General features: G+C 49.1%; 1 protein-coding gene across 2 annotated transcripts in view; it reads left to right on the top strand.

The window, feature by feature from the left end:
* The first annotated feature begins 6,872 nt into the window (after nt 1-6,872).
* The window catches only part of LOC144822097 (alanine--tRNA ligase, mitochondrial-like), a 246,721-nt gene continuing 227,595 nt past the window's right edge, over nt 6,873-25,998 (top strand). The window contains exons 1-2 of one of the 2 annotated variants that reach the window (XM_078679220.1): nt 6,873-7,076; nt 12,642-12,830. In XM_078679220.1, the coding sequence (XP_078535346.1) occupies nt 6,879-7,076; nt 12,642-12,830 (387 nt within the window). In that variant the 5' untranslated portion in view covers nt 6,873-6,878. Of the gene's footprint in view, nt 7,077-7,214; nt 7,286-12,641; nt 12,831-25,998 lie in introns of those variants that run through there. The other variant, XM_078679221.1, reaches the window with a different exon arrangement.

Raw genomic sequence — 25,998 nt, 5'->3', positions numbered from 1 at the left:
TAAAGCAGCCCCCAGGGCCTTGAACTGAATTCCATGATCCCCTGTGTCGAATGTGGCAGGAGCAGAGAGCAGGGGCGCCCCAGCCATACACCGAAGGACTAAAGGTCTCTGCATACTCCAGGAGGGGTGGCACAGTGCTCTGTATGCACTGGGAATGGGCAGTGAAACTGAAAGGCTAGGATCTAAATTATAACCAGCAAGCTGCTAGCGCCACCTAGTGGCTATAATGTGTGATCCTCGGACTGAGAAGAGCCAGCTATTTGAGGAGCAGCCTTCCTTGGAGGACACTCCCTATGATCCCAGAGGTGTTGGGACAATGTTTGGAGAGTGGGGAGGGAAGAGTTTTGTTTGGGGGGGGGTGGGTGTTACTAGGTAGTGTCAGTTCTCCAAAACAGATGAATGCAGAGGTCGGAGGGTCACCCATTTAAACCTAGCATAGTCTAAGAGGGTATGTCACTGAAATTGTATGCAAATAATGATAAATAAATTGTCTCTTTATATAGTGCTTCGTGTCTCAGTTTGTGCCCTTTGTGTTACAAGTGTACTTAAGCCTGGCAAATGTTTGGGACAACTAGATTCATACCTTCCTTTATTCGTGATAAATTGCTATGTGAAAACATTGTCCAATCTCATTGCAAATACATTATTAATACTGCCCCCTGCAGGGTTGGCTGGATCAATCTGGCTTGGAGTGGGGAGGTTCCAACTTACATAATATACGTACACTCTCTGCCCTCCTCCACACATCAAGCCAGCTATGGAGGGGATGGCGGTATTCTTGGATGCCACTAAGGTATTCGACTCCGTTGAGTGGCCGTATCTTTTTAGCATACTGCACAGAATGGGTTTTTCATGTTCTTTTGTGCGGTGAAGTCAACCTCTATATCCACGTCCTATTGCTTGAGCAAGAGTTACCGCGCTATTGTCCTCCCCATTTGAAATCCTTAGAGGTACCAGACAGGGGTGCCCCTCTCCCCATATTCTTTGTCTTTATGTTGGGGTCTCTAGCAGCTAACCAACAGCAGTCCCAGAGCATGCATGCCCTCCGATTTCAAGCCCGCCCAATACTCGTGTCATTGGGACGCTCCTTTTCCTTTTTGGCCCCTCAACATTGGAATCAGTTTCCATTACATTTGCGCCCCTGTTCTGACCTAGTCTCAAGTAAAAAATCTTTAGAAACATAGCTTTTAAATCTTTAAATTCTGATCATTTTATCTGGTGACCTGTGAGGATGCTCTACCACCATATTCTAGCGCTCAATACATTGAAATAATATTGTATGCCAATGATAGGACAATGAATCCATGAAATCCAAGGGGGCTTGAAACACATTACTGAGGGAATGCAAAAGATTTGGCGGCCTGTCAGGCATAACTATAAACTGGGGAGAATTTGGTATTTTCCCTCTAACCTTGAATACAGCCAAGTTTAAGTCTGAGTTCCCCTTGGTGTGGAGCGAGGGACCCACTAAATATTTAGGTATCTGGATACATCGTGACATGGATGTTATTATTACAGAGACCTATAGTAGGGCAGTCTCCCGATTAGAAGACGGAATTTAACAAGCATTTGCAATGCAATAGGTCTCGCATTAGTAAAAGTTTGAGCTTTTGGCGTTGCAAATAATAATGCAAAACCAATAGCTGTACTTTTCAGTAATGCAAGACCCAAGTATGCCACTATGGCACAAAATGCACACACAGATGACAATACAATGGGAGTATGTATTTGGTAAACAAAATATATGTGATTACGATGTAAGCTATAGAGACAACACATAAAACAAGCCTTGGACTACCCAGACTAGACTGTAGTATTGCTGCCTTCATTGGTACATCACAATCTCCTGGCACTGCTCAGAGCACCCCACAATGCAGCAGCAAGACAGGCAACTGGTATGAGATACTACATTCACGTTACTCTATCTCTTGTATCTCTCCAGTGGCTTCCCATAAAAGCACGCTAACGCTAGCCTGTCGGATACACAATTCTGTACATTTAGGCGCACCTAAATAACTAGCTCATATTTCACCATGTTGGCGGAACAGGCTTCCTTCCTGCAACTGGAAAGTTCAAAATTCATGAAAAGCAGCACCTATGCGCAATCCGTTTCTGGCACAGTCCTCAGAATCAGGAACTTCCTTCCACCTGAAATTTCCATCGAGCAAAGATTGGAGAATCAGTACCATAAAGCAAATCATGGAACCCAAAGGCCTTATAATGAAGACAAGCACAGTCCCAGCCAGCTCACACTTCCCAATGAGTATTTAGGTAAAAATAAATTACTTCGAGGCATGCAATGATTACTCTTAGAGGTAGGTACCTATCGCAACAGATTCTCTGTAATTGTGAACCACAACAAGAATAGGCAATAAGTCTATTTCAATAGCTCTACAGCAAAGAGGACACATTCGTTTTTACGAAGATATATGCAGCCAATGACTTCATACAATTTGATTGATGTGAGAATAGACTGGATGGAAGAGGTAGTGTTCCATCCCTCCCCTAAATAAAAATAAAAGGTGTGTTTTAATTCACTAATAAAGTTTTCTCGCTCAGTTGCAAGAAATCAGATAAAATGGTGGAAAAAACAACATTTTCTGTGGCAACTACAGTATACTCGAGTTGCACAGCTATTTCTCTTTGTGACTTATTGATAACATGCACCACCAATATTATATCAGCCACATGCAAGTGAGTAAGGTATTTTAATTAAATATTGTACATACATGTCTCATGCTAATCTGTTGCTTCTGTGTGAGATTATAGAATTGGACACAGAAATGCATTCACAACACACACACTACCTGGAAAACAGCCAGTTTTCAAAAATGAGATATGCTTACGTGCGAGACAATATAAAATCTATGGGTTCCTCTATTACTCCCACTTTAATATCATTTTTCCTTTATAAACATTGAACACTTTTTATTTTGGTTGTGCGCACAGCTTTGGGGCCTAAAATTACACTGCAGCCACTCCTACACTGAACACAGCCTTTGAGCCCACAAACTTACAAACATCTACATTGTGTGAAAAAACCTATAATTTCACTTTTGGCCTTTACAGATAGTGTATGACTATGTTTGCAGTGTCTAATTTACAAATGTATCAATGAACCTAACTTATAATATAGGTATATAATTCACTCCCACCCAGATAATTAAATAAAATTAATGTAACAAGGACACATACCATGTATTGTGGAACCGTACTGATGTAAATATAAGTGGATTGACATTAGAAGGAAGCAGCAATGATGTACACAAAATGGCTGTAATATTGGACAGAGTGAGGGTGATGGGGGTAGGGAAGGGGGGTGAATGCCTGCGTTATCGACTATCTGAACTAGCCAAGATAAAATTCACACTCCGGTGCACAGGTCAACATTCGAGCACCTCAATGATATGGTCAACCAGCAGTGATTCCTGAATTCGATGCTATGGCAGAGAGGATCCAGCCCGCAGGCAAGATGGCAAGCATGATACATTTGTTTTCTATATAATCGAATAAAGAGCCCCAGTTTCAATTTAAATTAAGGTTCAGACTGCCTGTAAATATACTAAATAAACATGACTCTGATACCCCAAGCGCTCTTTGGAAGCCACTGCTCGAAATGCAAGATTTGACGGGCAGTAGCCCAGACTCCAAACTCGTCCTCACTTACCGAAGTTGCAGCCCTCCAGAGCTCTTTGGGAACTCCCAGAATCCATCCCCAGACGGGGAGACGGGCCGGTTTGTAAAAAGAGATCCCCCGCTCTGCACCGAGCTGCTCTGCCTGGCTCCATGTGCTTGGAGCACGCGCTCGGCGAGAGCTCCTAGTACAGTGCTGTGACATCACTGCAGGCGCGCTCACTGTAGCTCACACCCCGTGGCAGGCTGCAGCAGTGTGGCTCGCGCTCCGAAGCAGACAGCTAGGTCGGCTGGGGGCTCGCCCTTGTAGGGCTGCCTCCTTGGTGCTCGGATGAGGACGGAAGCATCTAATGCTTAGCGCTTTAGGCAACTCTGAAAATGACGGCTTTGCCAACTTATCTGCAGCTTCTTCTGCCTCAGCGCATCAGCTGGGCTCAGCCCTTTGGCACACGCTGTCCTGCAAGACCCTGTCACATGACCCGAACCAGGCAGGCTTTAAGTAAACACGGCTTCCCAAAGAGGGCCGAGACACACGTGCTATGGTTCATGGTGATTGACACCTTGTTTACGCGGTATGCAGGGCCGGGAATTAAAAGTAGTGGTGTGCGTGCACTGGGGGGGGGGGGGGGGGGGGGAGGCTGCGTGGGAGCCTGTCTGTGCCGCGCGCTGATGTGCGTCCTAGACAAAGAATGGGTATGGGCGGAGCAAAGGCGGGACATGCGCCCGCCTTTGCCCAATTAGGTGCCTTATTTTTGTTAAAAAAAATAATAAATCCAATGGCGGTGGTGAAAGCCTGATCACAGGCGCGAGCGTGTGGTCAGCTCTCAAACCCCCCTTACAAGAGGTCTGTTTCAGCGAAAGAGGGAGAATAGCTGAATTTTTATATATGGATTGAAAAAAAAAAAAACACAACTTGGGCATTCTGGGTGGCCCAAATAAGAATTTCTTTGCAAGGGGGGAGGGCAAAGGGGTTTCAAATAATACGTTTAAACACCACGAATCTATAGAGACATACAGACTACAGTCTCCCAGAGACACCACCTGCAGCAGTGGGCAAGATGCTTGGAGAGAATCTTCATAGTGTTCATTGTGACTTGCCGGGCAATGTTTGGACTAGCACTGGTAATCGCAAAAGGACAAGAAATAAATGTTAAGGGTAGGCCTCGAAAACAATACGCATCATGGCTGTGCCGGGCCGCCGCGCTGCCCGCGACGACCCGGAAGCGGTTGGGAAGCCGGCCAATGCCAGCGCGGCCCCAACCGGAAGTCCCGCCCCATCGCGCCGAGAGACAGAGAGAGCTGCACGAGGAGCCACGAAGGCTCCGCATTGAGTCCCGGTCCCGAGATGGGGGACCGGGTGAAGAGCGGCCGGGCGCATGGGGAAGGCGGGGCTCTCATGTGGTGAGAGAGCCCCGCAAAGCGCTACCGCCACCCGGGAGAAGGAGCCGCCGCCGTGCACCGCCAGAACAGGTAAGTTGAGTGAGAGGAGGGGTGAGTGGGGGTGGGGTGTACGCGTGTGTGTGTGTCTGTTTGAGTGTGTTTGTGCGTGCGTGCGTCTGTCTGTGTGCGCGTGTGTATGTTTAAGGGGGGGTGCGTGTGTGTATATGCAGTGTGTGGATGCCTTTGTTTGTGCGCATGCGTGAGTAACGACGTGCGCGCTCACGAGGTCAAATCTCCAGCAGAAGAAATACGTAACAGTCTGCTGTCCACATTCCCCTTCATTCCCCAGAAAGCGGCAACATAAGTTGTCTCCCTAGACAGCAAAAGCTTTCGCTTTTGCTTTCGTCTAGGCGAGACCTAAAAAATGGATTACGCTCCCTCTGAAAATGGGAAACATATAGTAATATAAAGGAAGGTAATCCTCTCCCAGTTCCTATATTACTTTATGAATATACCTAGCCCGCTCACAATAACATTGTGTCATACACTGCGCTCTCTCTTCTAAGAAGGCTAGTGTGGCCGGGTGAACAAGCTTCTATCAGGTGGCAAGTGCTGGGCTTGCAACTGAGTCAAGGGCGTTTCACCAGTGCCTGACATGGCATTGTACTACTTCTGTGCCCCCAACCTGTCCTGGCCCACACAGCGGTGGAATCAGATGCAGCCCACACCACACCGCTACAGTCACCACACCACACCGCTGCAGTCACCACACCACACAACACCGCTACAGTCACCACACAACACTGCTATAGTCACCACACCTCTACAATCACTACTCCACACCACACCACTACAGTCAATGCTCTGGCACAAACCTACTAAAACATTATTAAAAACAAACACTGCACAATCCATACCAAGCATAAAGTTCAAAAGACACTACCACCTGTCTATTCACCTCAGATCTCCCTGACTGGACCTCCTATAACTCTATAATTGCAATGCTAAAGCGAGATGTTAAGTGGCGGTGTCTGTACATCCAGTGAATTTCCTACCAGGCTGGGGCTCTGGAAGGGTCTTTACAGCACTCAGTAACTGTACTGGGCCTCTGTCTAAGCAACCCTGGTGGAAAGGAGTTGGTCTAACTGCTAGGGTGGTTGATCTCAATTCTGGGGAACTGGGTTCGAGACTCTGCAATGACGCTCAACATCCTGTGATTCTGGACAAATCACGTAATCTCCCCGTGCCTAACAAAAATGTACGTGTCCTCATGTAACGCAACTGGTGCTCTGTAAAGCGCTCTGATACCTGATTCGGGTCAAGTTTGCGCTATATAAAACTCTGAAGAGAAAAAAGAACCCTCAATCACCCCCCATTCTGGCCAGTATTTGTTTAAGTCCGGGGCGGTAAACATCTTATGAAAAACAGTGAACTCCAGTATATTTCCCAGTCTGAAGCATAAGTCTAAAACAGGAAACACAAAAAAATCAGTTAAAAGATATTTGAGAGGTGCTTCCGAATGAGTGTTAGAGCAAACAGAGGATTAGTTGGCATACTACTAAAGAATTATGACAATTGTATACAAGACCTATGTGTGAGTGTGGTGTGTTGGGCCAGTTCAGGATTTTTCCTTTGAATTCTGGGACTTGTAGTCCTATTTTAAAATGGAATTTAAAAAAACCTCCAAGTCCCAGAATTCAGAGGTGCACCTTAACAAGCCCTGTTTCTTTCAGGTTCAAGTCCCTTTTCAATTTCATCACTTAATCCCCTCGTCCCTTTTCTGTTTCTAGTGCGCCGTTTGTCCGTTTTCTATCTCGGCGGGAAGCTTGCCCCCCCTCTGCTGTCACTTCGGTGCCCTCTGTAAGATGGCCGCCCGCCTCTGCTCGCGGGCCAGGGGGACGCTGGCCACCACGCGCCGCGCGCTCGGCTCCTCCTCGGCGGCGGTGCGCGAGACCTTCCTGACGTTCTTCCGGGAGCGCGGCGGTCACCAGCGCGTGCCTTCCGCCCCCGTGCGTCCGCGCGGCGACCCCAGCCTGCTCTTCGTCAACGCGGGCATGAACCAGGTCAGTGAGCGTCAGTGCGGCAGGAGTGGGGCGTGGCATCTGCAGGAGTGGGCGGGACTTCGAGGAAGGGGCGGAGTTATCAAGCAGATAGTTTTGACTTTCAGACTGTATTGGCAGGGGACGTCATATTTTGCCTGACCTTAAAATGGATGACGCGGTGAGGCTGATGTGGTACTTCCGGGTGTAGTGCCTGCTGCCTGTGCCTCAAGGTGCTTTGCTTTTTTTGAGTTGTAAATAGTGCTTGAACTGTAAAAATAGAAGTGCTTGTTTCTGAGAAGTGCCTGTACTCTCCAATTAAAAGTATTATATTTCTTTTGTGAAGTGCAGGTACTCCTTCTCAAAATAAAAAAGAGCCGGTACTCAGTACTGGACAGTGCCGGCCCATGTAAAGCACTGGTCGTAAATATAAAAGATGAACAAATAGAACATACGTTTCATCTACCCTAAACTTGGGATAAGCTTAAGGCTTCCCAGGCTCTGGCCTACATATTTAGAGACAATGTGACTGAGTCGCTAGGATTTTTGTCACCTTACAGGCGGCAACCACTGAGTCCCGGCCCCGGCTCAACACCCTGTGATACTGAGCAAATCGGTTAACTTTTGTGCCTAAAAAGAAGTGTAATGTCTGGTACTCATGTAACGTTCTCTTATGCCGTCGAGAAACTTTTGCGCTCTTTAAAATGCAAAAATATATTTTAAATTTACCAAAACGTATTGCAAGAGGTGGTAGGTTTACATATATTGGGTGAGTTTCTTGGTTGTTGAGAAAAAGCTAAAAAAGAAACAACATGAAAAAGTCTCAAAATGCCCAAATACCTCTGTAGGTGGCACACTCACCTGGAATTGTCCAGTGGTCTGGTGAGGGGGAGCAGGGCATGTACTGAGTGTCCCTGGTCTGAGGCAAGTGAGCCGCAGGCAGCTGGATGGCCGCACAGGCAGTAACAACAGTCCTGGATGCCGCGGCATGTCGTACAGCTAGCATTACAAACATAGTGTACCTGTCAACCTCTTGACTCAAAAATGCAGGTGAAGCCAGGTGCTTAAGTGGCTGGTCCCATTAAGGTGGGTGGAGAATTAACACTTTTTTGGAGGGTGATATAGGTTTGAAAAGGGATGGCCCAATGAAGCCCACAGAGGCATTTTTGTGGTCAAGCATGTGAATGGAGGTTAAAAGAGGGTGTGACTCGCTAAATGGGGGTGTGTTGCCAGGTATGGATAGTCACTATGTCCAGGGCCTCCATCCCCTGCCTCTTTGCCTGTCCCACCACATCCTCAGCTGCCGAGTATACTAGGCACTACATTACATTCACCATGATCTGCAGAGCACTAATTGACCGGACACCCACAGCGCTGCTCAACACCAACATGTGCCACTTTGGGCACACTAACAATGTCGCTTACAGTCCAGGGGCACTGTCTCAGATGAAACTGAGAACATACAATGAGGAGCACACTGCAAATAAGCTAATACTCCTCGCTTATACTGGCACACATGGTGGCGTGATGAGATGAGAAGAGGAAAGAAAAGAGAAACAATATTTGGAAAAGACGAGAGAGCATAGAATAAAAGGAAAGTTAGAAAAGCAGAAGAATAGGGGAGAAGAAATGAGGAAGAACATGGAAATGAGAAAGAATAAGTGGAGAGGAGGAAAAGTACAAGAGAATGGTAAAGTGAGAGAGAGCAGAGTAGAAAGTAAAATTCTACACCAGAGAACCAACGAAGGAACAAAAGAGCAAAGAGCAAAGTGAAGATTTGAGGAATGATGGAAGGGTTCTCCAAGGTTCACTGGTCTATAACAACAATGGAAGGATGGACAGTATATCACATACACGAGCTTAGTCCCCTTGCAGTCCAGCAGTCTAGGGACCTCATTTAGAGGTGGATGATTAAGAATCCTCATTTGATTCCTGATGGAAGAGCCGGCTCTAGAGGAGATTGCATCAGTGGAATTTCATTCATTGTAGGGATGGCAATGTGAAGAAAATACCACTAGTGAGTTCTTATCTTAGCGCTTTCATAAAAATAAGAGGATTTCCCGTTACCACCCAATTGTAAATGATTCCTTCTTCCTGCCCTTCTACTGGGTAAAACCAAGAACCCTGGATATCTTCTGAAGTTTGTGTTTGGAGCTCAAGGAGCTACTAACAAAAGTACAAGCCAGTGAAGGTCTGTGTGCGTGTGGGGGGGAGGGGGGGTTGAGGGGCGGTCTACATCCACAGACCTTGGCATCCACTGTTGCACATCGCCAGTACTGACGCTGTTCAATTTATTTTGGACAGCTCATGGCTGTCAAACTCCATCTGTCCTGGGCCAAAACCTCCCCTAACAAAAGACCAGGCGATACACAGGGTGCCTGTGTAGTGTTAGAAAAGGGATACGTCAGCAGCCCTGCATGGGGATTTCAGGAGCAATGCAGCTGTTTCAAGGAAATGTCTAGAATAGTAGTATCCATTAAAGGAGTCATTTCTTATAGCTCATTACAGCAACGTCACTTCTTTGTTCTATGCACTATAAATTGTCTTTTGCCATAACAAAGCCAAAAACATATCATCTATGTGTTATTACCATTTATATAGATCTTACTATGCCTGATGAAATCCTGCTTTGCACATGGTCGCATGCAACTCCTTGGGAGCCCATTGTTCAGTCATGCATATGCTGCGGATTGTCATGCTGTCTCATGCAGCTATTCTGCAGTTTATAAACGTCTTCTCATGCAAATTTGTTATGCACTTTCTTGTCTTTGTCGTTCTCATGCTATTCACAGACAATTCAACACTTAATGCGGTCTGATCTGTCAGCGTCACAGCGACTCCAATTTTGCATGAGTGCATTTAAATGCACAGTTTGGTCGACAGGTGAAAGTGGACAAGGAGCTCTCACACTGATGCTAAGCACATGTCTGCTGACATCTTCCAGTTTAATGTGCAAACCAGCACTAAAAGAAGCATTGTCAGACCTTGACGAGAAAGTTGGTCCCCTTATATGGGGATAGATGGTTGCAAAATTGTGTAGTGTTAGACGGGGACCTGGAGGGTCGGCCGAGCACAGTGATCGCACAGACAGGTAACTTCCCCCCCACAGATGGACACCACACAAAGATCAGGGTAACACCTTTTATAGGCACTTCTGGTAGTAGAGTGGTACGATACAAGGCGATCAGGACACGATGATCCTCTCAATTCTAGTCTCTAGTAAGGGAAGGGGGTAGCGGGACAGTCTTGGTACCCACGGGTACTGAGGTGTAACGGTGATAGCTCACAATCCTCGAGCTCGGTGTTCGGATGGGTCAGACCGCGGCAGCGCCGGCAGGTCCCGAAGAGGTCGTGGGTGGCAACGGGCCGCGGCAGCGCCAGCAGGTCCCAACGAGGATGAAGGTTACAACGGGCCGCGGCAGCGCCAGCAGGTCCCACGAGAATGCAGGTTGCAACGGGCCGCGGCAGCGCCAGCAGGTCCCACGAGGATGAAGGTTACAACGGGCCGCGGCAGCGCCAGCAGGTCCCACGAGGATGAAGGTTGCAGAGGGCCGCGGCAGCGCCAGCAGGCAGGACAATAGTTCACAAGGCAGGGCTGTGGCAGCGCCAGCAGTCCGTCAAGGATGAGTTCGTCGCGGTGTCTCTCGACTCCAGGATACAACTGCCTTCCTGTCCTGGGGCGGCCTCAGTTATAGGTCTGGCGCCCTTTGATGTCCGGACCCTCGCTCTTGGAGGTCGGGAGGTCTGGGATGAGGGAGTCCAGACACGCAGCAGGGGGGTGGAGCCAGCGCCCGAGGAGGCTGGGGGTGCTCGGCACCTGGCGGGGGAGAGCCATCGACACTTCTTACTCCCATTGACCTGCCAAGTGGTCCGTTCACCTCCTGGGTGGAGGGTGGTGCCGGGATGTCGGGGCCTGGCCAGGCCCAGGGTTGGGGTCGGGCTGAGGCCGCGCGGCCGCGTGGTGCCGTGTCCAAGATGGCGGCTGGGCCGGGCAATGGTGCTGACGGCGGCCCGGGCCCTGTCCTGCGGGGAGGGAGCGAGCCCTTCATGTGGCCTGTCCAACATGTAGACAGGTCGTGAGGATACCCTGCTTACCCGTGGCAGCGTACTGGGATCAGGAAGGACTCAAAGGTTGTCCCATGTGACGGTCATTCGCACTGAATTGGTGATTTCTCTAACATAGAACACGCACTGATCTGCAGCCATCTGCACACACCATAGATCTGATTCAGAAGTGAGTATCTCACACTGGGTGTACTGTGCTAGTGACCTACCACCTGTGTGGCTTGAATCAGCAAAAGGGTGCAAGTGCTTCTCGTGTGACATTTGCGGTCATTAAGCCAAGATGTGCATGACAGCGTGAGTAGGGGTACAAGTACAGCTCTGTTGTGTGTGCGATGCATTCTGGAGACGCGCAAAGGAAACAGTCACTGAGCTCCAATGAGGTTGACCACAAAGAGATGTTTATAATTTCTTTAATTGGGAAGGGGTCAGAGCGAGCCTGAACGCCCCCAAATGCAACATTCCATTGAAGGATGGGAAATATAGGTACTCGCGGACACTGGGGCATCAGTCACTGTCATGGCCGCTGTACAATGTGGCAAGCTCACACCGGCCATGGTTGAGTTGACACTTCAATGAGGAGATCTAAACATGGAGATGTCTTCCTCTTCCCACTTATGCATGAATTTGAGGCAGAATTACAGGGCAGTGAGAAGGAAGTAGTAGTTGATATCATTGTAGGTGAAACTCTCTAGGCACCCCCCTAAATTGGATTTATGCAGAATCGCTGCCGTTGATTTATTTCATATGCAGCGTCCATACCTGAGAACTTAATGGCATTTTGGATGAGTTCATTTCTTGTTTGCTTGACAGGTACAACTTCAGTTGGATACCTTGGCGTATCCTATGATCGTGCAGCGCCTCCTCTCGTTTCATATCCTTTCATAAATCGAATGAGAATTCAAGAAGCTCACACCTCGGTTCTTAGTGAAGACCAGAAACTAGTTACCTATCAATACCTACACCATGCAATGTAGCCCATTTAATTTACCTGAAAATTGGGTATTTCATACATACTCGCAAGCATACCAATCTCAAACCATACTAACTATTTTTGTAAGTTTCTATTAAAACCTATTCAACTGTATTCATATACAAAAGGTTAAAAATATACTCACCTCCTCAGAAGCAGCAAACAAAAGAGGATGGGATTGGAGCATTGGGGTTTATGTACTCAATGGATGTTCTATTACTTCATGCTATTCTAGTTGAAGCCATAAGTGCTGCTCAGAAGTGGTAAATAAAAGGTTATGTATAATGCTAGCCTTCCGTCTTGACATAAAATCGAGAGGTTGTGAGCGCTAAATGTGCATTTTAAATATAATTATCAAAAAATGGAGAAATGAGGAGAAATTTAGATTGCATAAACATGAGGCTTCCCAACAAACAATAAGGAAAGTGTGGAATTTCATACTATAACTGATTTGATTTTCACCCAGTAGTTCTCCATGCCTCTGTTGCTTGATTAAATGTCCATTTGCAGCTGTCACAGGTCCTCTTACTGCTGCTTTGTCTCTTTCCTGGCAGTTCAAACCCATCTTTTTAGGCACTGTGGATCCCCGAAGCGAGATGGCCCAGTACCGGCGTGTGGTGAACAGTCAGAAGTGCGTGCGCGCCGGTGGCAAACACAATGACCTGGAGGACGTGGGACGCGACGTTTACCATCACACCTTCTTTGAGATGCTGGGCAATTGGTCTTTTGGCGACTACTTTAAGGTACCAACAAGTAGGGTGCGTCAGATTCGCTTGTCAGACTGTGGTCAATGTGGCTGGTTATGAGCCAAACCAAGGCTTTGGACACATTTATGATACTGCTATTTCATGCTGCCTATAGCTCAACTATCTCTCACACTCAAGTAAGACTTTGCTGCCTATGGCATGGCGCCCAACTATCTCTTGCACTCTGGTATGCCTCTGCTGGCTATAGCATGGCGCCCAACTATCTCTCACACCCAGGTAAGCCTCTGCTGGCTATAGCATGGCGCCCAACTATCTCTGGCACCCAGGTAAGCGTCTACTGCCTATGGCATGGCACCCAACTATCTCTCACACTCAAGTAAGACTTTGCTGCCTATGGCATGGCGCCCAACTATCTCTTGCACTCGGGTATGCCTCTGCTGGCTATAGCATGGTGCCCAACTATCTCTTGCACCCGGGTATGCCTCTGCTGGCTATAGCTCAACTATCTCTCACACTCAAGTAAGACTTTGCTGCTTATAGCATGGAGCCCAACTATCTCTCACACCCAGGTAAGCCTCTGCTGGCTGTGGCATGGAGCCCAACTATCTCTCACACCCAGGTAAGCCTCTGCTGGCTGTGGCATGGCGCCCAACTATCTCTCGCACCCAGGTAAGCGTCTACTGCCTATGGCATGGCACCCAACTATCTCTTGCACTCGGGTATGCCTCTGCTGGCTATAGCATGGCGCCCAACTATCTCTCGCACCCAGGTAAGCATCTGCTGCCTATGGCATGGCACCCAACTATCTCTCGCACCCAGGTAAGCATCTGCTGCCTATGGCATGGCACCCAACTATCTCTTGCACTCGGGTAAGCCTCTGCTGGCTATAGCATGGCGCCCAACTATCTCTCGCACCCAGGTAAGCGTCTACTGCCTATGGCATGGCATGGCACCCAACTATCTCTTGCACTCGGGTAAGCCTCTGCTGGCTATAGCATGGCGCCTAACTATCTCTCGCACCCAGGTAAGCGTCTACTGCCTATGGCATGGCACCCAACTATCTCTTGCACTCGGGTATGCCTCTGCTGGCTATAGCATAGCGCCCAACTATCTCTCGCACCCAGGTAAGCCTCTGCTGGCTGTGGCATGGCGCCCAACTATCTCTCGCACCCTGGTAAGCGTCTGCTGGCTATAGCATGGCGCCCAACTATCTCTCGCACCCAGGTAAGCCTCTGCTGGCTGTGGCATGGCGCCCAACTATCTCTCGCACCCTGGTAAGCGTCTGCTGGCTATAGCATGGCGCCCAACTATCTCTCGCACCCAGGTAAGCCTCTGCTAGCTATAGCATGGCACCCAACTATCTCTCGCACCCAGGTAAGCATCTGCTGCCTATGGCATGGCGCCCAACTATCTCTCCCGCCCAGGTAATCCTCTGTTGCCTATGACATGGCGCCAAACTATCTCTTGCACTCGGGTATGCCTCTGCTGGCTATAGCATGGCGCCCAACTATCTCTCGCACCCAGGTAAGCGTCTGCTGCCTATGGCATGGCACCCAACTATCTCTTGCACTCGGGTATGCCTCTGCTGGCTATAGCATGGCGCCCAACTATCTCTCGCACCCAGGTAAGCATCTGCTGCCTATGGCATGGCACCCAACTATCTCTCGCACCCAGGTAAGCATCTGCTGCCTATGGCATGGCGCCCAACTATCTCTTGCACCCGGGTATGCCTCTGCTGCCTATGGAATGGCACCCAGCTATCTCTTGCACCCAGGTAAGCCTCTGCTGGCTATAGCATGTGTGAGAAGTTGGCCTGATAGGTGATGTTTCCAATTCTGGAACCACCGGTTATCAGACCAAACAATCCCTTATGGTGTCTGGTTGTAAGTCAACCTTATTAGACAAGCTATCCTAGGGGTAGCATGGACTAAGCAGCCTAAAGGCTTAACTTAAGAGGTCGTGTTAAGCGAGCTGTTTTACCACATACAATCCTGTAATATCAAATGAAAGGACACCACACAAGTATATATTATAAAAATATATGTGTTTATTACTAAAAACAATCCCCAGTACTCTTTATGAATAAAGGGGCACAAGCGTTAAATCAAAAGCACAGTATAACATACAAAGTTGCACAAATATGGATGAGGGCGAGGGGCCACTCAGACCATATACTAAACAAGTGGTATAAGAGGTACCAATCGAACAGTGGTTAGGCCTAGGGCCTAGGGAATCGCTGGGAGCAGTCGGGACAAGCAATGCTGAAGTCGGGAGAGGCCCACGGGATTCGGGTGCAGTGCGGAAAGCGCACGCATGCACCAATGTTAACCAATGGTGCGTAAAAGTTGTAGAGTTAAAGTTCAAGGACACTTCCGCTGAACCTAGAGGAACAAAACTTAAGACACAGACCCTAGAGATGTGTACCAGTGTGGGAACACCGGCGGAGCAAAGTTACCTCACCCACAGGAAGCGGGTGCACAGGGTCGAAGTTGAGTCGGGTTTCGTCACGCAGGCTCTTGGTGCTTGAAGCTGAAAGGGCTGCAGGCGGGGTGAAAGAGAAGTGTCCGGTGGAGTCCAAGGGTGGACTTAAGTCGAAAAGTACCTGAAAGCAGAGGGGACAGAGTCTGGGTCACTCAGCAGTGACCAGGGTGGAACCAGGACGGAACCAGGCAATGTCGGGCGCAGTCAGGTCGTCGTCGAGGAGCTTCTCTCCGCTGTCACGTGGGCTCGGGGGAATCTACGATGTCCAGGAGCAGGTCACGATCTGTCCCACGCAGGCTCTCGCCGTCGGCGCTGTCGGCTTCAAGATTGGAGCAAACAACACTTGGCAAAAGCAATCCACGCGGAACCGGGAGATTGCTTCTCACGCGAACCAGGAGGGTCAGAGTGGGGGCTCCTTTTCAGGGGAGCTGGTGCAAATCTGGAGCAACCAGAATCGCAGGTCGAATTTCAAGTTTCGTCGGCACAGGGGCCACAAGCCGGCTGGCAAGTGACCGGGCCAACGCGTTGAGCCAAAAGAAGCAGAAGGGCCCCACGCAGCACTCGTCGAGTGTGGAGGGCTGAACTTCGGTGCAAGTGTGGCTCAGGGTTGGGGCTTCTCAAACCCCGGTGTACAGCTTCGAGGGTCACTCGTGGGCTGCACGGTCAGCGTCTCGTGGTCTTTCCAAGATGGCGTGCCCCACGCTTCCGGTTGCCTCCACGGGTCTCAGCTCTGCAGGGACTGTGGATCGGGCTGTTGGAAGGCAGGCAAGCTTGATCTCGTCGATCTCTGTCGCTCGAGTTCCGGCGGGAACTGCGACAAAGCAGACGTCGATGGCTGGATGGTGCCTGTTTGCACAGGGTGGTCACTCCTTGACCACAAGGGAGATTCTACGGGCTTCTACGTCGAGTAGGACGTCGAAGGGTCCAGAGTTTCGTTTCTTATGTTTCGTCAGGATAATCTGAAGTGTCTTGGCACTGCTCCCACTCTTATTCGAATCTGGGGGGCTGGATTACCTGCTAGGTCCCCTCCTATGGGTGGGACCCAGGAAGGGGGTGGATACACCCCTTTCCTTTGATCCAGGCCGCCCTGGCACGAGGGCTGGAGTGCCCCAGAACCGGTTTGGCCTGATTATGCAAGGGGCAGCCTTGTGCTCCCCAGGCAGTGTCTGGTTTCTTTCAAACCTCCCCGCTACAATCCGCTATCTCCTGTCTGAGGGGGTGTAACACCTCCCTGCGACAGGAAACCCTTTGTCCAGGCCCCATTTGGCTGAGTTTCGGTCAGCTTCAGGGGGTCAGACTCGTGTCTGTGGCAGAGGCATCCATTTTGTGGATCCAAGGTCCTTTTAGAAATTAACCGCATTTAAGTAAAGTAACATGTCTTACCCCTCTAGAGGGGTGGAATGCTATCCCCGTCGGCAGAACTGGCGAGGGGATAGTATTCCAAATCGTATGACACCTTACACGACATGTTTTGATAAAGCCAAACCAAAGTTGCTATATAACCGCGAGGATTATAAGGCGCTTAAGAGTATATGGTATGGCATTATCCTGAAACAGCTTAGGGAGTTGTTCCCGACAGCTGCAGACAGGCTCAGCTCATGCTAGAGCTCCATCTCACATTAAACCACACACTCTGCCTCCAGGATTGATGAGGCCTTCCATAGGAGTGGCTCACAGGTTAATATGTGTCCAGATATAGGTTTAGATATAGGTATACTATATCTAAGTAAGGGGTGATTACACCACCTTACCCCAGCTGAGTGATCAGCCAGTTGTGTCAAATTAAGAACCAGCCAGGGGTGGCAAAAGATATGCTGCAGCCCCTGGTAGGCCTTGGTGGCCCCTATGCCCTGGGCACCTATAGTGCATTATACAGGGGCTGACAAGGAGTCCATTTCCAATTGTGGTATGTGCCTATAGCACATGTATCATTAATTTAGTGAGAGAACAGCAGGCTGGGGGTCTGATCAGCAGGCCCACAGCCTCAGTAGTCGAAAACCAGTGAAGCAAAAAGCAAAAATTTGGGCTGACCATAGGATAGCAGACCCTACTCTCCTACACAACCCCCCCCCAAACGCAGGGACATTAAACTAACCTTGACCAGATAAGTCTTCATGTTCTAAGTGGAAGTACCTGGAGAGACCATCTGCATTACCATGGTCAGTCCCTGGGCGGTGCTCCACTGTAAAGTCCATCCCCTGTAGGGAAATGGACCACCTGAGCAGTTTGGGATTTTCACCCTTCATCTGATTGAGCCACAAGAGGGGCTTATGGTCTGTCTGAACTAGGAAGTGAGTTCCAAACAAGTAGGACCTCAACTTCTTCAGGGCCCAAACCACAGCAAAGGCCTCCCTCTCAATGGCTGACCAACGTTTCTCTCTGGGGGTCAGCCTTCTGCTAATAAAAGCAATGGGCTGGTCTTGACCATCTTGATTAAGTTGTGAGAGCACAGCTCCCACCCCCAACTCAGAAGCATCTGTCTGTACAATGAACTGTTTGGAGTAGTCAGGACTCTTCAGGATAGGTGCAGAGCACATGGCCTTCTTCAGGTCCTCAAATGCCTTTTGACAGCTAACTGTCCACTGAACCTTTTTTGGCATCTTCTTGGATGTCAAGTCATTTAATGGTGTCACTATAGACCCATAGTTTTTCACAAACTTTCTGTAATACCCAGTCAGGCCCAAGAAGGCTCTGACTTGTGTCTGGGTAACTGGAGGAGCCCAGTCCTGTATGGTCTGGATTTTGCTCTCCAGTGGTTGAACCTGACCCCCACCTACTAGGTGGCCCAGGTACACAACCTTACTCTGCCCTATCTGGCACTTAGTAGCCTTGATAGTTAGGCCTGCCTTTTGCAGAGCCTCCAAAACCTTCTTCAGGTGGATCAGATGATCCTCCCAGGTGGAGCTAAAGACAGCAATATCATCTAGATACGCTGCACAAAAGTCATCCAACCCAGCAAGGACTTGGTTCACCAACCTTTGGAAAGTGGCAGGTGCATTCTTCAAACCAAAGGGCATTACCACAAACTGATAGTGTCCACTAGGGGTAGAGAATGCTGTTTTGGCTTTTGACTCCTCAGCTAGTCTGATTTGCCAGTAGCCAGCTGTCAAATCAAATGTGCTCAGAAACTTGGCAGAAGCCAGTCTGTCAATGAGCTCATCTGCTCTTGGAATGGGGTGAGCATCTGTCCTAGTGACAGCATTGAGACCCCTGTAGTCCACGCAAAACCTCATTTCTCTCTTTCCATCTTGGGTATGAGGTTTTGGCACAAGGACTACTGGGCTGGCCCATGGGCTCTCTGATGGCTCAATCACTCCAAGCTCCAACATCTTTTGCACCTCAGCCTTGATGCAATCCCTGACATGGTCAGGTTGCCTGTAGATCTTATTCTTCACAGGCAGACTGTCACCAGTGTCCACCACATGGGTGCACCAGTCAGTCTGGCTGGGTTTGAGTGAAAACAAATGCCTGTGGGCCTGCAAAACTTGTCTGCAGTCCCTCTGTTGCTGGTCAGTGAGGCTGCCTGCCAAGGCTACTCCATCAACTGAACCATCATCAGGGTTCTGAGAAAGCAGGTCTGGGAGAGGGTCACTCTCTTCCTCCTGATCCCCATCTGTGGCCATGAGCAAGCTCATGTCCTCCCTGTCCACAAATGCTTTCAAACTATTCACATGGATTACCCTGTGAGGGCTCCTAGGGGTTCCCAAGTCAACCAGATAGGTGACTTCTCCCTTTTTCTCAATGATAGGATAGGGTCCACTCCATTTGTCCTGGAGTGCTGCTGGGGCCACTGGCTCCAGTACCCACACCTTCAGTCCTGGTTGGAACTCTACCAGTACAGCCTTTTGGTCATGCCAAGCTTTTTGTAATTCTTGGCTGGCCTCCAGGTTTTTGGATGCTCTCTCCATGTATTCAGCCATCCTGGAGCGGAGACCAAGTACATAGTCCACAATGTCTAGTTTGGGCTTTTTGAGAGGTAACTCCCATCCTTCCTTTACCAAACACAATGGACCCCTCACAGGGTGGCCAAACAAAAGTTCAAAAGGGCTGTAGCCAACCCCCTTCTGTGGGACCTCTCTGTAAGCAAAGAGCAAGCAGGGTAAAAGAATGTCCCATTTCCGCCTAAGCTTCTCTGGTAATCCTTTTATCATTCCCTTCAGGGTCTTGTTGAATCTCTCCACAAGCCCATTGCACTGTGGGTGATAGGGTGTGGTAAACTTGTAGTTTACTCCACACTCCTTCCACATTGCTTTTAAATAGCTAGACATGAAGTTTGTACCTCTGTCTGACAGTACCTCCTTTGGAAAGCCCACTCTTGAGAAAACTGCAATGAGGGCTTTTGCCACCACAGGTGCTGTGGTGGTCCTCCGGGGAATAGCCTCTGGATACCTGGTGGCATGATCCACTACCACCAGTATAAATCTGTTTCCAGATGCTGTTTGAGGATCCATGGGACCCACAATATCTATTCCAACTCTTTCAAAGGGTACCCCCACCACAGGTAGTGGTATGAGGGGGGCCTTTGATGTGCCACCTGACTTACCACTGGCCTGGCAAGTGACACAGGAGCGACAAAACTCCTTGACATTTTCTGACATATGAGGCCAGTGAAAGTGTGAAACAAGCCTGTCCCACGTCTTGTTCTGGCCTAAGTGTCCTGCAAGGGGAATATCATGGGCCAAGGTAAGGAGGAAGCCCCTAAACTTCAGAGGTATAACCAACCTCCTGGCTGTACCAGGCTTGGGGTCTCTAGCCTCTGAGTAAAGGAGTCCATCATCCCAATACACAGTATGGGTACCTTGGGCATCCCCAGCAGCCTCAGCAGCAGCCTGCTGTCTGAGGGGTTCAAGGGAAGGGCAATCTAATTGAGCCTGCCTCAGGTCTGCCCTTGAGGATCCCCCTGTCCCCAGAAACTCAACCTGGTCAGGTTGAAGTTCCTCAGAGACAGTCTCCTCTTGGACTGCAGAATCAGTTTCCTCTGAAACTTGATCCTCAACCTGGGGCAACGTGGAAGGCTCAGCCTTTCCTCTCTTGCTCCTTCTCTTGGGTTGTGGTTGGTCTATTGTTCCAAGATCCACCACTGGTTCAGGAAGGCACTTCTTAGCCTGAGACCTTGTCACTGCAAGGACATGAGCTGAAATCCCTAGCATTTCTGCATGAGTCCTGTACTCCACTTCTGACCAAACTGAGCTTTCAAGATCATTGCCTAACAGACCGTCTACTGGGAGGTCTGCACTCACAACAACTTTCTTTAGGCCATCTACCCCTCCCCAGGAGAAGTTCACAACTGCCACACTATGGGAAGTAGTGGAGTTGCTGGCATTGGTCACTAGGTAACTTTCACCTAGTACAATCTGTCCAGGGTCCACAAAGTCAGGTGTCACCATTGTGACACTGGCACATGTGTCCCTGTAGGCCTGAGCCAGTTTCTCATTAATTAAAGGCGTCTGCCTATATTTGCCCAGGTTACTGGGGCTTACTGTAGTGGACAAAGTTAAGTCCACATCATATAGGAGAACTGCCTGAGTAGGGATTCTGACTAGGCCAGATCCTACTTCAGTACCCAGGGTTAACCCTACTACACCCTTTGGCTGTGTTCCACCACTGCTGACTGTACTAGGGGGTGCAGTTGCTTTAGGAGCTGCAGTGGTGGGGACTGGATTTGTCTTGGTGCATTCACTGCCCCAGTGTGAAACTGATTTGCAGGTATTACACCAAGGCTTCTTTGGGCCATTATTCTTCTTTTTCTTGTTTCCATTTTGGGAACCACCCTCCTTATTATTAGTTTGGGGGCCTGAAGACTTCTGGTCTTTTTCTTTATCTTTCTGATTTCCACCCTTCTGGTCTGTTTTCTTCTGGTCACCACCTTGGTTCTGGGGTTTCTGCTTAATCCTTGTTCTGACCCATTTGCCTGCCTTCTTTCCCAATTCTTGGGGAGAGGTCAGATCAGAGTCAATAAGGTATTGATGCACCAGCTGGTTTGTACAGTTATTAAGGATCTGTTCTCTCATGATAAGATTGTACAATCCTGTATAGTCTGAAACTTTACTTCCCTGCAACCAACCCTCCAGAGCCTTAGTGGCACAATCTACGAAATCAGTCCAGTCTTGAGTCTGTGCTTTTTGGGTGTCTCTGAACAACAACCTGTATTGCTCAGTGGTTAGGCCAAACCCTTCAATAAGAGCACTCTTCAAGACAGAGTAGTTTTTGGCATCCTCAGGTCTAACTGTGAGGAGCCTGTCCCTCCCTTTCTCAGAAAAGGAGTACCATAAAATTGCAGCCCACTGATCCTGAGGAACCTGCTGTACCATGCAGGCTCTCTCAAGAGCAGTCATCCATTTGTGGATGTCATCCCCTTCCTTGTAGGGGGCCACAATTTTTGTCAGGTTTCTATTATCATAGCTCCTGTCTTTTTCTCTAGGAATGTTGCTGCCACCAGTGGCATCTAAGCCACACAATTTCTGCTCTCTTGCCAAGGCAAGTCTAGCTTGAGCCAAGGCTACCTCCTCCCTCTCTATTTGGAGTTTGACAGCCCTCATTCTGGCCCTATGCTCTATCTTCTGAGAGGCAGTCATACCTCTCTGAGATTCTCTTGAGGCACTAGAAATATGAGAGTCCCCTGAGGGAGATCTCACTCTTCTGTTGCCTGGGAGAATGACATGGTGGGATCTGGGGAGGTGCTGGCCCTCTCCATTTCCCAGTAGGTCTAAGTTGGCCTGGTTAAGCCTGGCAACTAGGACCTGGCTACCCCTCTGATCCTGTTTTTCTGGGTCCTCTACATCTGAGTCCTCCTCCTCCTCCTCTTCCTCCTCTTCCTCTTCTTCTTCTTCTGGAGGGGTATCAGTTACAGGGGGGTTCACTCCATCTCCTGACTCTAAGGGAACTGCATTCGCCTTCTCTAAGTCATCCTGTTCTAGAATGGCTATCAGGATAGGACTGGTGGGACTTCTGCCCCTTTTTAACCCTCTTGAGATGCACAAGGCAATCAAGTCCTTTCGGGTTAATTTGTCATAGCTGGAAGTTGCCTCGGTAAGGTCAACTGTCACAGGAGCAGACCCTGAGGCTTTTCCTGTGTCCGACATGACTCTAGTGTGGTGTAAGTGATGCACCTACCTACACTAAGTGTTTCCCTACTGTACCTTGAAAGTGAGTTGTAGTCAGGGTGTGCTACTCCCTTTAATCTACAACTACTAAGTTCAGTAGAACTTAAATATGCTAAGCTTTTGATTTATATGTACCTAGAGGTACCTGATGTGATCTTTCAATTTGATAAAAGATTGCAATGGTAAAACAACAGCAAGCTCAAATTCGCACCGCTGCTCACCAATGTGAGAAGTTGGCCTGATAGGTGATGTTTCCAATTCTGGAACCACCGGTTATCAGACCAAACAATCCCTTATGGTGTCTGGTTGTAAGTCAACCTTATTAGACAAGCTATCCTAGGGGTAGCATGGACTAAGCAGCCTAAAGGCTTAACTTAAGAGGTCGTGTTAAGCGAGCTGTTTTACCACATACAATCCTGTAATATCAAATGAAAGGACACCACACAAGTATATATTATAAAAATATATGTGTTTATTACTAAAAACAATCCCCAGTACTCTTTATGAATAAAGGGGCACAAGCGTTAAATCAAAAGCACAGTATAACATACAAAGTTGCACAAATATGGATGAGGGCGAGGGGCCACTCAGACCATATACTAAACAAGTGGTATAAGAGGTACCAATCGAACAGTGGTTAGGCCTAGGGCCTAGGGAATCGCTGGGAGCAGTCGGGACAAGCAATGCTGAAGTCGGGAGAGGCCCACGGGATTCGGGTGCAGTGCGGAAAGCGCACGCATGCACCAATGTTAACCAATGGTGCGTAAAAGTTGTAGAGTTAAAGTTTAAGGACACTTCCGCTGAACCTAGAGGAACAAAACTTAAGACACAGACCCTAGAGATGTGTACCAGTGTGGGAACACCGGCGGAGCAAAGTTACCTCACCCACAGGAAGCGGGTGCACAGGGTCGAAGTTGAGTCGGGTTTCGTCACGCAGGCTCTTGGTGCTTGAAGCTGAAAGGGCTGCAGGCGGGGTGAAAGAGAAGTGTCCGGTGGAGTCCAAGGGTGGACTCAAGTCGAAAAGTACCTGAAAGCAGAGGGGACAGAGTCTGGGTCACTCAGCAGTGACCAGGGTGGAACCAGGACGGAACCAGGCAATGTCGGGCACAGTCAGGTGGTCGTCGAGGAGCTTCTCTCCGCTGTCACGTGGGCTCGGGGGCATCTACGATTTCCAGGAGCAGGTCACGATCTGTCCCACGCAGGCTCTCGCCGTCGGCGCTGTCGGCTTCAAGATTGGAGCAAACAACACTTGGCAAAAGCAATCCACGCGGAACCGGGAGATTGCTTCTCACTCGAACCAGGAGGGTCAGAGTGGGGGCTCCTTTTCAGGGGAGCTGGTGCAAATCTGGAGCAACCAGAATCGCAGGTCGAATTTCAAGTTTCGTCGGCACAGGGGCCACAAGCCGGCTGGCAAGTGACCGGGCCAACGCGTTGAGCCAAAAGAAGCAGAAGGGCCCCACGCAGCACTCGTCGAGTGTGGAGGGCTGAACTTCGGTGCAAGTGTGGCTCAGGGTTGGGGCTTCTCAAACCCCGGTGTACAGCTTCGAGGGTCACTCGTGGGCTGCACTGTCAGCGTCTCGTGGTCTTTCCAAGATGGCGTGCCCCACGCTTCCGGTCGCCTCCACGGGTCTCAGCTCTGCAGGGACTGTGGATCGGGCTGTTGGAAGGCAGGCAAGCTTGATCTCGTCGATCTCTGAGGTGCCGGGTTTTTAGGAACCCGGTGGTGCCAGGGGGTAGCACCCGAAGACCTCTGAGTTCTCCCTTGTTCCGGACCACAGAAACACTGAGTCTTCTAGTTACCGTCAAAGATCAAGTTTTATTGGTAGCTACCAAGTAACACGTGTCCCAGAAGTACACCACACGGAGAGTAGGTTCTCGGGAGACTGTTCGTTTTTACAGAACCAGCCGTCTCCTTATATACAAAAATAATAGCTGCAAGCAAGAATTCCTGAGTTTATGATATGGCTATACACATATTTCTACAATAATACAAAGAGCGGAGTCATGTAAGCAAGCCCATATTTTAGATGTCCAGTTTGTTGATAGATTACCCAGTTAGGCCTGGAACTCCCATCAGATATCGATGAAACCTTAATAAAGAAAGGTACAACCCAGTCATAAAACTGGCCATAAACAAGGAATGTGGACAGGTGCATGTTTGCAGAAAGCATGGTCTGTATGTAGTGAATGGTTTGTGGAATGTTATGTATTGATGCTATCGTATTCGGCCACTGGGCGAGGAGCTGCCCAAACAGGTTTGGCCTAAGGCAATGGAGTCAGTTGGGACAGGTCAGGGGGAAGTCACGAAAGGTGGACGTGTCCCTTTTGATCAAGCTCGACCTTTAATTGACTTAACATGAGGGCAAGATGCAAGATGGATGCCGTTCACAAAATGGAGTTTAAGGGATGGGGACGGAAACTACGATTTTGGGGTGTTGGCAACCCTCGATTGTGACGCAAATACATAGGAATGATGTCCTAATTATTATCGGTTCATAGATACCAAAATCGTCTTGGTACGTTGAGGTTTTGTGACACGGGTATTGGACCTCGATATCGGGAAAACACCACGGTCCGGATTTTTAGAACCACAGACCCTCCTTTTGCCCTCATATAAGGCAATAACTCATGCTAATCTGAGTCCAAATCGGTATGAAGAAATTCGTGGAGATGTTGCTGTAGCATCATTCTGTTACTCAGCTCGTCCTGTGACACAGGCTTCCGTACCCACGAGGTAGCACAGAGGCCACATAGTGCAGGAGCACACTGTATACATCGGCAAAACATGAACAGAAGTGCCAAGATCATCCCAATGAAGATCAAAGTTTTCCATCCCCAGGCAGTGATCAGCTCCCAGAACCACCCCAGCAGGGACCAATCCCCTTTCTCAACGTGAAGGGAACCAGATATTTCGTGTAGTTTGGAGATGGCCTGGTATACTGTCGGTGCGTTATCAGGGATGAATATGCAACAACTGGATTGGATGACTCTACACACACCACCACGATCGGCGAGTATGATGTCTAAGGCAATTCGGTTCTGAAGGGTCATAAGTCGATCCGACTGAAGCTCGGTTGTCAGATTGCCAAGTGCTCCGGCCGTCGTAGTCACGGCGGATTCAACTATCCTCGATAACTGGCGAATATTTCTGCTGTTCACCATAGGCCCCCAAAATGGCAGAAAACCCTTTGCGAAGTCAGCGAATTCCTGACCCGCGGTGTCGTCTTTACTCACGACACTCCTAGCTGTCCTTGTCCGATGGTAATCTGCTCTGGCCGTGTAGGTGGGAGGCAGCAGAAATGAGATAAAACATGTACCTGAGAAGTCAGGGGGCAACCACGTGTAGGCTTGGTCGTGGCAAACGAAATACGTGCCTTTGGCTGCCAAAAGTATAGGGGAAGTTCGGGAAGCAAATACATATGTTTCCGTGCAAATGCTCTTTCCTAACTGTGCTGTGGGGTCCCTACCAATACCCTGTAAGCATAAGTGACCTCGGTGGGGCACTATCCAAACTGGGCGGGATTTCTTTGCTGCCTGGCTCTTGACCAGGTAAACCCCATGTTTAGTCACGTTCCAACGGGTGTAGGGACTGAGTTCATCTTTGGGGATTGTCAGATATG

Source organism: Lissotriton helveticus, chromosome 3_1, assembly GCF_964261635.1.
Source record: "Lissotriton helveticus chromosome 3_1, aLisHel1.1, whole genome shotgun sequence".
NCBI lineage: Eukaryota > Metazoa > Chordata > Amphibia > Caudata > Salamandridae > Lissotriton > Lissotriton helveticus.
The sequence above is the reverse complement of the archived record's forward strand: the minus strand, read 5'-3'. Positions and strand labels throughout refer to the sequence as shown.